General features: G+C 37.7%; 1 protein-coding gene across 1 annotated transcript; it reads right to left on the bottom strand.

Moving 5' to 3' along the window:
- Positions 1-732: 732 nt before the first annotated feature.
- Positions 733-13,780, bottom strand: LOC132145689 (serine/threonine-protein kinase pdik1l). Its single transcript, XM_059556888.1, has 3 exons — positions 13,617-13,780; positions 10,955-11,254; positions 733-3,044 (listed from the first exon to the last, which is right to left on the bottom strand). Exons 2-3 carry the CDS (start codon positions 11,249-11,251, stop codon positions 2,304-2,306), a joined length of 1,038 nt encoding a protein of 345 aa, XP_059412871.1. The 5' UTR covers positions 11,252-11,254; positions 13,617-13,780; the 3' UTR covers positions 733-2,303.
- Positions 13,781-17,386: the final 3,606 nt, after the last annotated feature.

The following is a 17,386-nucleotide window of genomic DNA, read 5'->3' on the forward strand; positions in this document are numbered from 1 at the left end:
CATCAACCTTTTCATCCGTTCACACTCCCTGTACGCTTCTCCCTGAAGGTGAGAGGTGTTGCATGTATTAGTGCACTGGCGTTTGTTGTAGTGCATAAGTAACTCTCTCGGTGCGAATGCGTGAGGTTTCGTGTGTTTAATCGAGGCTGGTTGTTCTGAGCATTCATATGAGGATCATTAGGTCTAAACTCTCTCTAGTAAACTCGCTTCCAGCACAATGCCACAGTCTATTCCAGATGAATTCAAGTCAGTGCTAAAGTTAATTCTTAGATCAGTCAGATGAAGAAGATGGATGAAGAAGAGCAGCTGGTACGTTCAACAAACAAAGTACAAATTATGTTACTTTAAAACAATTAACAGAGGATTAAAAGCACCAATATTCTATTAATGGACAGTTCACCTAAAAATAAAAAAAAATCCAATATTTATTCCCCTGCAGTTGTTTGTCCCAACTGACTAAATCAGAAGTAGTTAAGTAAATTGCATACCATTTTCTAAATGTTTTACACAAATTGCAGCATTTACTGCATTAATTTAACCAATCAAACCTGTTGATTCTGGTAATGGGATTGCAAAAATAAAAAAATGCCTCATTAAAATGTACATAAAAGAAAGGACCGCAATTGTTCCTTCAAATTTTTTTCTCTCTTTGTTGAAAGTGCCAGCTTGCCTCTTCTTGAATCTTATAGGATATAATTAAGCAACAATCCAGAGAGAAGAAAACTTGGCTCCTCTAATCAGGACTTTTGTTTATGTTGAATCACTTTACACCTGGTGCTCCAAAATGGACACACATAGTACACACAGATGCCTTTAGGGCCAGAATCAGTGTCCAGCAAGAGGTAAAGACAGAGTATATGTTTGTGTGTCAGTTTATCAGATACTGTCTGAAGTGCCTTAAAACTTAATCTTCCAGGCACTCATGTTTTTATTAAAATGCGTAATAATTGACTGATTATTCAAATTTCACCTGTTCAGCAGGATGACAAATATTACAGAATAATTTTCAGAATATCTTGTCAAAATATAAATTATTGCCTTGATGTTTTTTTAGAATTGTTTTGTTTTTTATTGAGTGATAGAAATACTCCCTGAAGCCCTTTTGTGTGTGAAGCACAGAAAAAACAGATATTAATCCTGTTGTAAAAAGCCCATAAATTCAAAGTGGCTGTAAAAAAGAAAGAAAAGAAAAAGCCATTATTTTCTGCATGTTTTCCACTTTGCATTACAAGTTGAATTAGCACCGGGAGTGTGGTGAGAGTAGCTCTCATAGAGAACTAAAGAGCTCCCAAGAAAGATGGAAGCCATGAGTCTTTTTGCTGTGCTGTATTAGAACTACATCAGGGCTGGGCATTAACTTGAACATGAATATCAACTCCGATTCGAACCCTTTTTTTCTATCCTTTGAAATCATGTGAGTAGACCACTTTTTCATGCCTTCCAATTCATGAACAAATAAATTAAATCAGACACCATCCAAGTGAAAATATAGAATTTTTCATGAAACCAAAATATTTTACAAACACATTTTATAGCCCAGCCCTAATCTACATGCTCTCTGATGTCTGATGTCTGATGGAATGTTCTGGGAATTCTGTGGACCTGTGTGTTTATCTGGGTTGATGTGGTTTATGGTCAATGGAAGGTGGATATCTGATGATTTTCCAGCAATGAAACCCCCCTGAAGCTCATTTGGACTCTCGCTGATGAAAGTCCCAATTTGCTTGTGAACAGGTGAGACAGTAATAAGCATTTTACATCTTAAAGGCAGTTTATAATCAATGAATCGGTTGTACTAAACTGTAAGAATATCAAGAAAAAAGAAAACACGGACCAGTGCAATCACCCACTAAAAACCCATTTCAAAGGACCTGTCCCAAACGGCACCATCAGCCTATGCAGTATTCCCCGACAAAGTCTATACTTTGCAGCACAGGTAATTGTGGCCTCAGCAAATTGTGCCTAAACTAAATTCCCAAATGGTAAACCCTATGGCAGGTGTCTCCAATTCTAGAGCTCTGACCCCAGTCAAACGCACCAGAACCAGCTGCTCAAAGTGTGCAGGGCTGCTTAAAAATTACAGGTAGGTGTGTTGGATCAGGGTTGGAGCTGAAGTCTGCAGGATGGTAACCCTCCAGGAGTTCGGGATCGGGATCCCTCTCCTACAGTCTTATGGATTTCACAGACACTGCCAAATGAAGACCACTGTGTGCCATTTGGGACAAGGTCAAACAATATGTTCTCACTTCAAGCTCCAAGCCTATAGTCCTAGAAGTTTACCCCATCTCCAAGATGGTGTCCTTTCACGTATCCCAATCGAGTTCCCTGCATGCGATCCGAACCAACCTGAGCTCCAGCTCAACGGCGTCGGGTCGCTCCTGTGGATTGGCGGAGAGCATCTCCCGAATCAGTTGCTTCATGCCAGCGTTCATGCTCTTCTTCCGAGCCGGAATGTGGAGCTCCATCTTGGGGTTCTCCAGCAGAGCCTCCCCCAATGGGACTATATCCTCCCCCTGTTGGACGTAGCTCCCTAAGAGCTCCTTCTGAGTCTCTACATCTACAAACGTAATCCGTTCCACCATGGCCCATATGATGACCCCCAAAGCAAAAATATCAGCCTTTGCGGTGTAGTGGCCCTCCCAGACTTCAGGGGCCATATAGAAGTCCGTCCCACAAGCTGTGGACAAGAAACACTTGTTGACGCTTGCCGGTTCTTCGGGGTTCAAACCAGAACAGGAGCAGACCTTGCTGAGACCAAAGTCAGCCACCTTCAGGGTGGGTTCAGGGGACCCGGCCGGGGTCCTGCCCTGCGAGATGAGAATGTTGTCGGGTTTGAGGTCTCGGTGGATGATCTGGTTGCGATGCAGGAAGGCAAGAGCGCTGCCCAGTTGCAGCATGAAGCTGGTGTTGGTCTTGCGGCTGGGTTTGCGTGACAGGAGATAGGCGTTCATGTCTCCACCATCGCAGAAGTCCATGACGAACCACAGGTAGTAGGCGCAGCGGGGGTCGAATGTGATCTCACCTTTCAGGGAGGTCTCCACCAACTGAGTGTATATACATAAATACAAAAAAGTTACAATCAATTGTTTAAAATGGGACTCTTTAACTTCAATCCTGGAGGACTAGTCTCCTGCAGACTTGTTTGGTACTTTAGTACCATTCTCAGTTTAAACTACCTGTCTGTAAATTGCATGTTGTTCTCAAATTTATCTTAGATTAGCTTGTTCAGGTGTGTTAGGTTAGGGTAAGAACTAAACTCAGCAGGACACTGGCCCTCGAGGGTTGGATTCAAAGAGCCATACATTTACGCATTGATAACAATGGTCAAGGACTTTTAATGGCCAATTCTACTATCGTCATCCAGAAATTAGAGTGGCTGACGGTTGACAAATACAATTTGATTGCTTTTATTTTACAGAAGTTACTCAATTCAAGAAATGTGTTAACAGAAACCGTGCACTTACATAACCAACTTTTGTTAGGTTCAACTAACTCAAGGGTAGGCAAGTTCAGTCCTAGAGAGCCGCAGACCTGCAGAGTTCAGCTTCAACCTTAATCAAACACACCTGAACAAGCTTATCAATCCACTCAGGATTACTACGGTACAGGCAGGTGAGGGTTTTTTTCAAGGTTGGAACTGAACTGTGCAGGACTGCAGCTCTCTAGGACCAAACTTGCCTACCCCTGAACTAACTGCATGATTTGTAGGGTTGGCTACTGAAACCGGTGCCAATATGGCACCAGTACCTATGGAACCGGTATGAACTGAACCGAATCAGAATGCAGATTTCGGTGCCTCTTAAATGCCTGAGCGATCTGAACGTTTGAAATATTTTTCCTGGTTCTCCAAAATTTACGCGAGAAGCATGGGCGTCGCTAGGCTTTTTTAGCCGGGCTATAGCATTTAGCTCCATGAACTGTACACAAATTCGCAATCACCTCAGAGTCAGTCACCTTAAATTTCATATGAAAACGGTAGCAGACCTGTCTCCTACCTATCTTTCATCGTGTTCTTTAATCCGCAGACCGCAGCTTGAGCAGACTCAAACAGAAATCGAAATGCAAGGTGTGTTTATCGACATTGTTGGATTATCTGTGCAGTTATGTCGTCATAAATACAGTTAACAAAAGGTCACGAGGAAGCAATTGGTTTCCTATCTACTGTAAACTACAGCGGTTTCCTCCAGCAAAAATTTAGACCTTAACACATGAATTCACACTTTAATTAAATATACCTAATTTAATTATACTTAATTTATACATACACTACTGTGCAAAAGTCTTAGGCACATTAGTATTTTCACCGCAAAAAAGGGTTTTAAGCCAGTTATTTATATCTTTTGCTGTAGTGTGTCAGTAAAAAAATATCAATTTACATTTCCAAACATTCATTTTGCCATTAATTCTGATAAATTTATGACAATATTTTTTTATATAAATAACTGGCTTAAAACCCTTTTTTGGGGTGAAAATACTAATGTGCCGAAGAGTTTGGCACAGTACTTTACAAACAACATTGTTGCTACTTTATAAAGAATGGCCATACAGTCATTCACAGAACTGATTAAAGACAGTCACAGACAGCACTCATTTAAACTAAATATCATATAATTGACAGAGATAAAGTAGAAACATTATGTGTGGTTTTGACAATCAACACCCAACCCTAATGATTTGAGGAATCATTCATGACTGTTACACAAAAAGGAAAATCAAATGTCCTGTTATTTTATCCTGTTCTGGTATTATTTGCTTGCTGGGGATACTGTAGGAAATTTAGTGGGAAAAAAACAGAAGTAGCTCTGGGAAAGAAGCCAAGTTCTGTTGCTGAAATCTTAGAATGTCTCACAACAACCCACATGCCACTATAATCACACATCATCATCAATCAAAACACAATTACTTATAGAGAGACAGCAGTTCTCTTTCAAAACTTAGTGATTTGCTATTGAGTTTGATGCTGAAATGTTATGCTAAAGCCATAGTTGGATATAGGATATTCCTACTTACTATACCTCCGTGTTGCACTGCACACACTCTTAAGTTGATGTATGGAAAAAAGCCAATGCTGCTGTTAACTTTGTAAAGGTTTGGCTGTCTCCTGAAAAACTGTGGTGGATAAATTATGCTATGATTATAGAAAGAGAGGATCATTCACTGTGTTTTGTCTCAGCTAACGGTTACTAAATAAGTCATTTTGGAACTTGGACTCAATGATGCAAATCATTTGCACAAAAGTAAATGCTCAATACGGTCCATGCACATATTCGTTGGAGTCACCATTTTTACCTGTCTTTATGTAATTAAAGTTTTAGATTTTAGGAGGAAGATGGAAATTGTGACTAAATGGAACACAGTAGAACTCACAAAAAATAATTTGATTGCCAAACTGAATTAGATTGAGACATTTTTATACTTTGCACCATTAAAGTACAAGTATATGTATAATTCATTTCTCACCACTATGCTGGCAGGGCTTTATACATGCTATAAAGTAGAGGTGTCTTATACGAATGATTGAAAAGTATCACATTGACTGAATGATAGGGCAATCTAGACTACACCTATCAAGTTATGCAATTACACAACCAGCTTTGGGTTTAGGTTTTCCTCACCATTGAAGGCTACTGCAAAACAGAGCATCAACCTATAAATGCTGAACCATCTGTCTGCACAGGGAACCAATCAGAGCACGTCTCTTAAAGTCGGTCTCATCTGAAGCACAGCAACAACAACACTGTCCATAGAGGAGATGCGTGCTGCTGCTGCACGTCATGTGTTAGTACAAATAAACCACATCCTTCCTCTGATACCCTCCACATGGGATTCACGTTTCAAGATTAGCACTGCTCTCTAAAAAAGCTCTCAAACATAAGACTGTTTTCTTTAGATTCAGCTAAATCTTTAGCCAGACTGCATTCTTAATGCAGATTCCCTTAAGGTTAGTTTACCAAATGCATTAATCTTTTTTTTTTTTTTAATAAAAAAAAAGTCAAAACCTGCTCATCAACCGGGTGCATTTATAACATTTACCTAAGATTGCATGTTAAAGTCTACGTGAAAGTGCAAGGATATTTAAGGAGCCAAGCATTTAGTTTTTGACTGGTTGTCTGTTGCTAAACAGCTGCAACATTCAAGCAACTATGGCTATGAAAAAGAGGGTTACACTGACTTTAAAGGTTAAAAAGGGAGCAAAACTCTTGTGTGTGAAGTGTTGCTTTACCAATGAGTGAAAGTGGATGTTAAAAAGATACTAGCCTAGGTTTAAGCACATTGTGATACATTTTTCAGGGTATGTGTGTAAATCTGAAGCACGTTTCCTGTGTCATCTGTTGACAGAAGATGCTTTGCACACAGGTCAGCAGACAAACAGCCCTCCGCAGGCTTATAATTATAGCAGCGAGAGTGCTAATCAAACTCATCTCAAAGGCCAGGAATAACCTCCTCACGTCTTCAAGTGACTTGAACAGACACAAAATGACAATACTATAATCACCCAGTTATATTACAGTGCCTTGTACAGTAGTCAAGAGTAGTTTGTATTCCTGCTGCATCAGAATAGCCAGCCAACAGCAATCTAGTCCATTAGGAGGGTGATTTGTCTGCTTTTTTTTCAGCAGGATGTGCTGTGCTGTACTTCACTTGCTGACAGTATCTGCACTGCTTGTGAAGACTATGATAGCTTTATTCAATAACCAGGTATTTATTTATTGAATCTGTCAATTACACTACTCAAGGGCTGTGCTTACGGTGTGTATAGTCTTAAGAAACATGCCTGGTCAGTGTCTGGTGGACATAATCCTTAACCCAAAATGATACAGTGATGTCGTATTGCATCCTGGGAAGTTCCCAAAGAAACAGCAATTACAATGTAATGTGTGATTTTGAGTGCAAGGGACCATTTCATTTTCCGTTTCCAATTACTGACAAGACGCTTGGCACTATTGCAACTTAATAAAGTGCAAACGCTGCAAATTAGGGGTGTAACTGATGGTTTATGTAGTTTATGATCATGTTGGAAAGAATGATGGTAAAACAATGCTAAATGAAGCTCTATAACTACACTTCATCAACAGTATAGGGCTTTCAAAACAGGGCTGCACAAAATACCAGAATAAACATGGCCTACTGTGATTATCTAATTGAAAAATCTGTGATTTGTTTAAATAATGATATGCATGGCACAGTCTTCATTTACATGCATGCAGCTCAACATATGCATTTATTTATTTGCTGGAAAACTGACATAAAAGCCTGGTTTTTATTTTGCAACATTATTACGATATATTTCTTGTTTTTACATCATAATCAGAATGCAGAAGATTAATTATTATTATTTTGAATGGACAACCGAGCAGGAATGTACAAAAACTTGGTAAGATTTTCTTTTAAACTGTTCACTTACAAAAGTTACTGAAAGAGGTTTGATTTGGTTTTTGTGAAGAGGATATAGTGAGAACACCCGGATCTGCCAAGTCTTTCACCAAATCATTCAGCTTTCCCTAAACATTTACAAGAGTAAATCTTATTTAGTTAAATTTTCATTTAAAACTTCTATTCCCAACATAACTCCCACAATTAATCATTCAGATACTCAGATGAAAATTCCTGTATTTTTCATATAGCAGTGATAGCAGTGCAGAGAAACTAAATGTTCCTATCTCAGTTTTATTATTATTATTAAGAATGCTTCCAAAATGGGTCACAATATTTTAAAATCTCATCTCCTAAATCCACCAATGATTTCCTCATCTCTATTAATAAACCAAAAATTACTTTACAAGTGGCATTTCTTCCTTTAGCCACTTCCTGTTTCCTGACAGGATATCGAAGGCACAGCACTAATGTGCAGATAACAAATGATTTACATTTAAAGGTATACTCCACCCCAAAATGAAACTTTTGTCATTAATCACTTACCCCCATGTTGTTCCAAACCCGTAAAAGCTTTGTTCGTCTTGAACCAGGAAGCTTGTTACTGTCCCATAGATTACTAATTAAAATACACTGTCAGGGTCCAGAGAAGTATGAAAGACATCGTCAGGATAGTGCATCTGACATCAGTGGTTCAACTCTAATGTTATGAAGTGACGAGAATACTTTTTGTATGTGAAGAAAACAAATTAATGCATAAAAATATATTCTTGTCTCTTCCCATTACGGTTGAACCACTTATGACAGATGGACTATTCTGATGACTTCTTCTGGACGCTGGCACTGTATTTTACTTGGCAGTCTATGGGACAGTCTTAAGTCTCCCATTTTTCATCCAAAATATCTTAAGTTGTATCGACGAACGAACCTTTTACGGGTTTGGAACGACATGGGGGTAGGTGATTAATGACAAAAGTTTCATTTTGGGGAGGAGTATCCCTTTAATTTCCATTTTGATCAGCAACTGTTTCCAAAGTATCCAGAAATATCCGGCTCGCTGATTTGAGTTCTATCAGTATTACTGTGTAGTAACTATATGAATGTAGTTTCTTCTTGTGTGCCACTAGGGCTGCAAAACCATTAATAAGGATTAATCACATAAAAAAAAGTTTGTTTACCAACTGTGTGTAATGTATATATTTATTATGCATATATAAATGCAAGTATATAGTAAGGAAAAATTATGTGTTTGGACAACAAACACGTATATATATATATATATATACGTATATATATATATATTTTTTTATATATATATATATATATATATATATATATATATATATATATATATATATAATAAAAATTAAATACACACACATATATAATACACACATGTGACAATGGATGACAAAACCAGTCATATGGGTCGATTTTTGTAACCTAAATAAGCTTTCCATTGATGTATGGTTTGTTAGGAAGACAATATTTGGCCGAGATACAACTATTTGAAAATCTGGAATCAGAGGGTGCAAAAAAATCTAAATATTGAGGAAATTGCCTTTTAAGTTTTCAAAATGAAGTTCTTAGCAATGCATATTACCTAAACAAAAATTAAGTTTTGATATTTACAGTAGGAAATTTACAAAATATCATCATGAAATTTGATCTTTAATATCCGAATTATTATTGGCATTAAAAAAAAATGTTTACATTTTGACCCATACATGTATACTGCTGGCTATTGCTACAAATATACCCGTGCGACTAGGGCTGTAGCTATTGAATATTTTAGTAATCGAGTATTCTACCAAAAACTCCATCGATTAATCCAGTAATCGGATAAAATGTGTTTTAGCTTAATTAAAGTGCAATATTAATTATGCAAGAGAAAATAAGACTCATGGGTCTCTTAAAATTAACAACTAAGTTTACTTTTTAGAAATTTTTTATTTTTTAAATGCATAGAATGCAATGCTTACATCAAAAATAAACATTTAATTATTACCCATTGTTTCTCTATTGTCATTTTCTTTATTGTCACAAGTACAGACAAAGTTGACAGATGAATTAAGTGCATTTAAGTGCCATTCAGTTGGGGTTTTAAATAAAGCATTTACTGAGATGAACATTAAACATTAAACACATAAAACATTAATTTAATTTATCTTTTAATTATTGAAAATTACGCAAACTTAACTTTTTGGTAAACAAATGGGATTTACTATTAAAAATAAAACATGGAAGAAATGTTGTGATTAAAGCTTAAAAATTGTTTTAATTTTTTTTGTAGTAGGCTATGTACATTCTACTGAACAATAGTAATACAAATCTGGCAAATACTTTTCTTTAAACCGGACTTTTATTTTGACGGGTTGACGTACCTTTACAGTTCTGTGTATGTGATGTGACGCTAGTTTTACTCAAATCAAACGGTCAAATGCTCATGAAGTGACTGTCAGAGCAGTTCTGGAGATGTTCCTCATGTGTTCACGTCTTATTTAGTGAGACAGCAGATGCTGAAATCACCGCGAGCGTCACGCGCGCTTCAGTGTGTGTTAATAAAGGAAGACGCGCTTCTGCTCCATTCATTAACAGAGACACGCAGAACATGCAGGATTCATATTTAAATAGACTGTTCCGGATTAATATCTGACCAGTGTCCTTCCACAAGGCTTTATTTTAGCTCCCTCTCTATTCTCTCTGTACATGCTACCTCTGGGTTCTATTCTAAGAAAACATGGTGTGTCTTTTCATTTCTACGCAGATGATACTCAAATCTATCTTCCAGTTAAGAAAAACAACTCCACTGCGATCACTTCTCTTCTCCAATGTTTAGAGGAGGTTAAATTATGGCTAGCCCAAAATTTCCTCTTCTTAAACGAGGACAAGACCGAGGCCGTTTTTAGATCCTCACGGGTGCAGAACCTAGGTATTATTATTGACCAACACTTAAAATTTGATAGACATATCTCTTCGTTTACTGTCTAAAATTAAAAACTTTCTCACTCCAAAAACTCTAGAAATGGCTGTTCATGCATTTGTTACATCGCGTCTAGATTACTGCAATTCTTTATATTGCGGTATATCTAAATCTCAAATTGCACGACTTCAGCTTGTCCAAAATGCTGCAGCCAGACTTCTTTTAAAGTGTCGTAAACATGAACACATCACTCCAATTCTTAGATCCCTTCACTGGTTGCCGATTTCTCAGAGAATAGACTTTAAAATTCTCGTAAACATTAAACTCGTTGTGTCACATTAAAAAAATAATTGCGAAAGAACTTGACGTGAGATTTAAAATAAATTAAAAGAGGCTTCGAGGCAGAGGAATTTGCCTCGATCATTTTTTGTAATCGAGTTACTCAAAAAATCGTTTCAGCCCTACGTGCGACTTTTGACTAGTTTTGAAGTCCAGGGTCACACATTGTGTAAAAAAATTTTTTCATGTGACTGATTGCGATTAATCATTTTACGTCCCAATTTGCCACCAAGTTCTTTGATTTCTCTGCTGTAAAGCTAACGTAACCCTAAACTTGAAGGGCTGTGTGTTGGCTGTGCTTGCAGGTTGGACACATACTTCCAGATAGAGCGAGGAGCTGGAGCCGTGGCTCATCCTCTGGGCGAGACCGTCTCTCTGGAGAACGCATTCCTCCAGGTGGATGACGTTGGGATGCTGGCTCTGGATGCTGCTCAGGGCCCAGAACTCCCTCAGGGCCAGCTCCACGTTCTCCGGCGAGTGACAGCGGATCTTCTTCACAGCCACGCGAGCACCGGTCTGCCGTACAGCTGCCTCGTAAACCACACCGTAGCTGCCCCGGCCCACCTCCTGGATCAGCTCGTACTTGGCTTGACTGCTCACCATCCTCTTCTTCATCACCTGTATGGCCAAAACATAAGCATCCAGGACTGGAGTCACTGTAGTACTTGAAGCCTTTCAATGACAAACCTAACTTAAACAATTATTGCCATTTTTGTATCAGCCAGAATTTCATTTTATTCCAAAGCAGGGATGACAATGAAAGCAGAGAGTTATTAAGCACACCGAGCTTGACACTGGCATGACACTGATATCAATATTCTCTTCAATGTTGATTTCAACTGTATAACAGAAAACACAAACCTGCTGTGGCCCATTAGAGCAGCAAGCTGTTGTATCAGGTTTCTCTTAACATCACTTGTTATATAACAATTAGTCTCAGTCTCAGACAGACTGTCCGATACATACACTACTCTAAAATGGCAAGAGCTGCCAATTCAACTTGCACTGCTCAAGTGAAGGTTTTTTCAATCTCCCAGTAAAGAAAAAGCTTTAATAGCATGAGACTAGTCACATAATTTACAAACATAATTCTTTGAAAGACATTTAGTTTTGTTTGAGGTAATGATTAGCAAAGCATCTCCAAATGTAGCCAATGAGTTACCTCTAATCATTTTCCATTTACATTATTTGAACAAGCTGAAACTTGAGGTACACCAGCCAAATATCGTGGCAGTTCCGGTTTTCAAATTTGATATAAACAACAACCGTTGTTGCTTGCTTTCCTGTGGGTCAGATATCAGCTGCTTTCTGTCTGGTGGGTGGTGTTTGGCCAGACGCTAGCTACATAATGAAATCCACTTGTCAATAGTCTGGCTCTTCAAGATAATACAAGAGTGGGCTTTATCTCACTTATTTCCTGCATAACAGTCTTTCTAAAAGAGGTTTTCAAGAACTCGTTTAGAATAACAGACAATATTTTTGTGTCATGCGATCCGTAATAATGCCCTCTTAGTGAACTCCTTGTGAACTCTTAACAGTAGTGTTAGGATTTTACATTCACACCACTTAAAAAGTCAACTTTTAATCCATTTAATATTTATAATGGGACCTTGTGCTTTGCTATTGTAATTACCTTAGGTTTTTGAAACAGCTTGAGGATATTTGTCTCTATAAAAAGGATATTAATTTTTTTTTTTTTTTTTTTTTAATTAAAATTAAATGTATGCATTTAGCAGACGCTTTTATCCAAAGAGACTTACAGTGCATTCAGGCTATCAAATTTTACCTATCATGTGTTCCCGGGGAATCGAACCCCCAACCTTGCGCAATGCTCTACCAATTGAGCTACAGGAACTTTTATTTAAAAGCTTATTTTCATCTGAAAGTGTCTCATAGTCCATTACCTCCACACATTTCGCCACAAACTCTCTTTCAGTAGTCCATTTGTGTGCCAGACTTTACTAATGAACCTGTAAAAACATTTAAGCTTGGGATTTTTTTTTTAAGGGCGGTCCATTTTATTTTCAAATTTAACTAATACAAATATTTGATTACATTTGTTACTACTATAATATACCTGTAATCATAGACTGTATAAAAACCCTATAACACGTGTGCAAATCTCTTTCTTGTGTTGACTTGTTTCCTACTGAAACAAGACTAGGGAGGGGCATATAGAAAGACCACGCCCCTTTTTAAATAGCCAATAGCCATAGTTAACCATGACTTCCTACTTAGATTACATTTTATTACAAGTTAGTGAAAAGGACGTTATCATTGCCTAGAATGCATTCGATTGAAAAAAAAAAACATCCGATGATGCCACAAAACCCCACTTTTACATTCAGAATTATTTTTTAATCATTCAGTTAAATTAACGTTCCACTAAATTTACATTACTCTTGCATGCACAAAAATATAGCATTATAATTGTTCTAAATTAGATGTTTCCTTAGGAAAATCTCTCGTTTTGTACCGGAGAGATCAGAGACATTTTAAAACGCAAATGGTAACGTAAACAAACGCGACAGCACTGACAAACACGTGTTTGTGTGCACGAGGAAACAACGATCAAAGGGCAAAGCTAGCATTACACACTCAGTGTTCAACTCTCTGTGTGAGGACAGTGAAGCAGAAATCGCATGAACACGGTCGTGTTGTGTTTGTAATGCAGTCCTGTGCCAGTGCTGTGTAAAAGGCCTGTCGGTTTTGTCTGTTTGTGCCCGAGCGCCGCTGTGTTCTCCTCTCCAGCTGTACACAAGTGTTATTTTACACACTGCAGCAGCTCAGCACACGAGAGCAGATATGCTCGATGCTCAAATGTTGCTGTGACAGTAACAGTTAAAGGTGTGTTTCATGACAAAACGTTTCCAGCGGCAGCATGCACCTGCGCAACAGCACGACACACACATGCTCGGACAAAGAGTTCTGCTACACACCAACATACAATCACGCACGCACACACGAGAGCAGCATTTACCTGTGCACGACGTTATTCCCAATGTATCTGATTTCCCTTTGCTCTGCTTTCCCTGGCAGCCATTATAAGCGCGAGGCCGTCGCAAACGCTCCTCTCCTCTCTCGCTTTCTCTTTCTCCCAGACAGCTGTGAGCGCGTGCCCGTGCGCGCACTCGCGTAGAAGATTCCTTTTGCGCGCACCCTTCGCCTGTCTTATAAAATTGGACAACGTAGAGAAATTGAGAAACACCGCCCTCTCTCACTCACTCACTCACTCACTCACTCACTCTCTCTCTCTCTCTCTCTCACACACACACACACACACACACACACGCACACACATCAGCAGTTATGCCGAACAAAATCTACCATGGTAACTGCAGCTTCAGCAAGAGACTTCTACTCCCAATTATTTTAATTAAGCTACATCATTTATATGAATTCGTATTGGTCATCACTGTTATGCAAAAAAAAAAAGGAAGACAAAAGAAACTGTGGACAATGACTGAAAATTTCTGAATGTTTCTTACACTGAATATCCCATTTAATGTATGTTATAGGCTAGTAATATTAAGAATACTCAGGGACAGGGGACAAATAAATATAAAAAAAATAACAAATAAAAACCAGCATTGTAACAAATGTACACACACATATTTACATTACATTTACATTTAGTCATTTAGCAGATGCTTTTATCCAAAGCGACTTACAGATGAGGACAGTGGAAGCAATCAAAAACAACAAAAGAGCAATGGTATATAAGTGCTATAACAAGTCTCAGTTAGCTTAAACACAGTACACGTAGCAAGGGCTTTTAAATAATATAATAAATAAAAGGAAAACAGATAGAACAGAAAAAGAATAGAGCAAGCTAGTGTTAGAGTTCTTTTATTTATTATTGTATAATAAATGAAAAGAAAATGGATAGAATTCAAAAAGATTAGTAGTTAAATTTGAGTGAGTGCTCAAATAAGGTGAATGCTAAAGTTAGAGGGTCAAATAAAGATGGATGAGATGTGTTTTAAGCTGATTCTTGAAGATGGCTAAGGACTCAGCTGCTCGGATTGAGTTGGGGAGGTCATTCCACCAGGAGGGAACATTTAATTAATTAATAAAGTCTGTAAAAGTGATGTAAAAGTGGCACATAAATCTGAAGCAATTAATTTAGGTAAATGGGTGCAGATCCAGTGGTGGTTTTGTAGGCAGACATCAATGCCTTGAATTTTATGTGAGGAGCTATTGGAATCCAGTGCAAATTGATAAACAGAGGTGTGACGTGTATTCTTTTCAGCTCATTAAAAATTAATCTTGCTGCCACATTCTGGATTTTGGAAGGCCTGCCATGAGAGCATTGTAATCGTCCAGCCTGGACAGAACAAGAGCTTGAACAAGGAGTTGTGCAGCATGTTCCGAAAGAAAGGGCCTGATCTTCTTGATGTTGATTAAAGTAAATCTGCAGGACCAGACAGTTTTAGCAATGTGGTCTGATTAAATCAGCTGATCATCAATCATAACTCCAAGGCTTCTGGCTGTTTTTGAAGGAGTTATGTTTGATGTGCCTAACTTGATGGTGAAATTGTAATGAAATGATGGGTTTGCTGGAACCACAAGCAGTTCTGTCTTAGCAAGGTTGAGTTGAAGGTGATGATCCAGATCATCCAGTAAGAAATGTCTGCTAGACAAGCAGATCAACAGGTTGAAATGAGAGGTAGAGTTGAGTGTCATCAGCATAGCAGTGGTATGAAAAGCCATGTTTCTGAATGACAGAACCTAATGATGCCATGTAGACAGAGAAGAGAAGTGGTCCAAGAACTGAGCCCTGAGGCACCCCAGTAGATAGATGTTGAGACTTGGACACCTCACCTCTCCAAGATACTTTGAAGGACCTATCTGATAGGTAAGACTCAAACCACTGGAGTGTGGTTCCCGAGATGCCCTTTGTCAATAGGGTTGATAGGAGGATCTGGTGGTTAACCGTGTCAAAAGCAGCGGACAGATCAAGCAGGATAAGTACTGAAGATTTGGATTCCGCTCTTGCCAGTCTTAGAGCTTCAACAACTGAGAGCAAGGCCGTCTCAGTTGAATGTCCACTTCTGAAGCCAGACTGGTTGCTGTCAAGGAGGTTGTTGTGTGTGAGAAATGCAGAGACTTGGTTGATCACAGCTCGTTCAAGTGTTTTTGCAATAAAAGGAAGAAGGGAAACTGTTCTGTAGTTCTCTAAAAGAGATGGATTGAGGTTGGGTTTCTTAAGTAGTGGAGTTATACGTGCCTGTCTAAATGATGAGGGAAAAACACCAGTGTGGAGGGAAGTGTTGATGATGTGAGTGAGTGCAGGTACAACTGCAGGAGAAATGGCTTGAAGGAGAGGAACTGGAATAGGATCAAGCGGACAGGTAGTAGGATAATTAGAAAGGCTTCTGCCTCAGAGAGTGAAGAGAAGTATGTGAATGAGATATGTATATGTATGAGATATGCGTTGGATTTGCGCCACACCCCTTCAGCAACTCTAAGCTTAGAACAATATTCATGTAGAAAAACAGACTCTCTACACCCTTTACCTAAATTTATTACTTCAGATGTTTGTGCTTCTAGAAGCTTGTGTTCTGCAAGTGAACGTTGCTTTATCGTCCATCTCAAAGAGGCACAAAATCACTTTCACACTTTTGCATTAACTGTTCGCTCCTGGATGAACGACTTAATCCCAGCAGCACATTTAAGAAAAGGCTAAAAACACGCCATCTTTGTTGACCCTCTAACTCTAGCACTCTCTATTCTAATTATGTTTTATCTATTTGTTTTCTTTTTATTTATTTTAAAAAATATTACCTTCTAACACTAGTGTTCCCTATTCTTTTTTCCCCCTTTGTTTTTATGTATTATTAAAAACCTTGCTATGTGTACTGTGTGAGGCTAACTGAGACTTGTCATAGCACTAGCATACTACTGCTCTTTTGCTGGTTTTGATTGCTTTTATTGTCCTCACTTGTAACTGGCTTGACTGAATGGAATATATATATATATATATATATATATATATATATATATATATATATACAAAGTTCTGGCATTAAACTCTAGATGGCGCAGTCCGATAGATCTAAAGGTTTCTATTTTGATATCCTTTAAAATATAATTTATTTCTGTAAAGAAAAGCTGAATTTCCATCAGCCTTTACTCCTGTATAAAGTGTCACATGATCCTTAAGAAATCATTCTAATATGCAGATTTATTATTAGAGTTACCAATGTTGGCAACAGTTGTGCTGCCACAATTTTTTTTTTTTTGGAATTTGCAATATTTTTTTCAGGATTCTTTGATGAATAAAAACATAAAAACAGCATTTATTCAAAATATAAATATTTTCTAACAATATTTTTTTGTTGAACGACTTATCAATTTAACACATCATTGCTGAATAAAATTTTTAATTTCTTTCAAAAAAAGAAAGAATAAAAATGTACTGATCCCAAACTTTTGAACAGTAGTGTATATAATTAGAAAAAATATATATTTTAAATAAATGCTCGTATTTAAAACTTTTTTATTCATCAAAGAATCATGAAAAAAAGTATCACAGTTTCAAAAAAAATCACGTAACTGAAGACTGGAGTAATTCAGCTTTGACTCACAAGAATAAATTATATTTCCATTTATATTAAAATAGAAAAACTTTATTTTACATAGTAATACAATTTCACAATATTATATTTTTCCTGCATTTTTGATCAAATAAATTCAGCCTTGAGCATTTCAAACTCCTGTAAATTATTATTATTATTTTTTTATTAT

The sequence above is a fragment of the Carassius carassius genome, chromosome 8 (assembly GCF_963082965.1).
Source record: "Carassius carassius chromosome 8, fCarCar2.1, whole genome shotgun sequence".
In the NCBI taxonomy this organism is placed as follows: Eukaryota; Metazoa; Chordata; class Actinopteri; order Cypriniformes; family Cyprinidae; genus Carassius; species Carassius carassius.

Bases quoted from the DNA above. Each gene is read 5' to 3' on its own strand.
- LOC132145689 (XM_059556888.1), bottom strand. From the start codon at position 11,251: ATGAAGAAGAGGATGGTGAGCAGTCAAGCCAAGTACGAGCTGATCCAG. The intron at 3,045-10,954 runs GTATGTGTCCAA...ATATACACTCAG, and splicing joins GCTCCTCGCTCTATCTGGAA to TTGGTGGAGACCTCCCTGAA.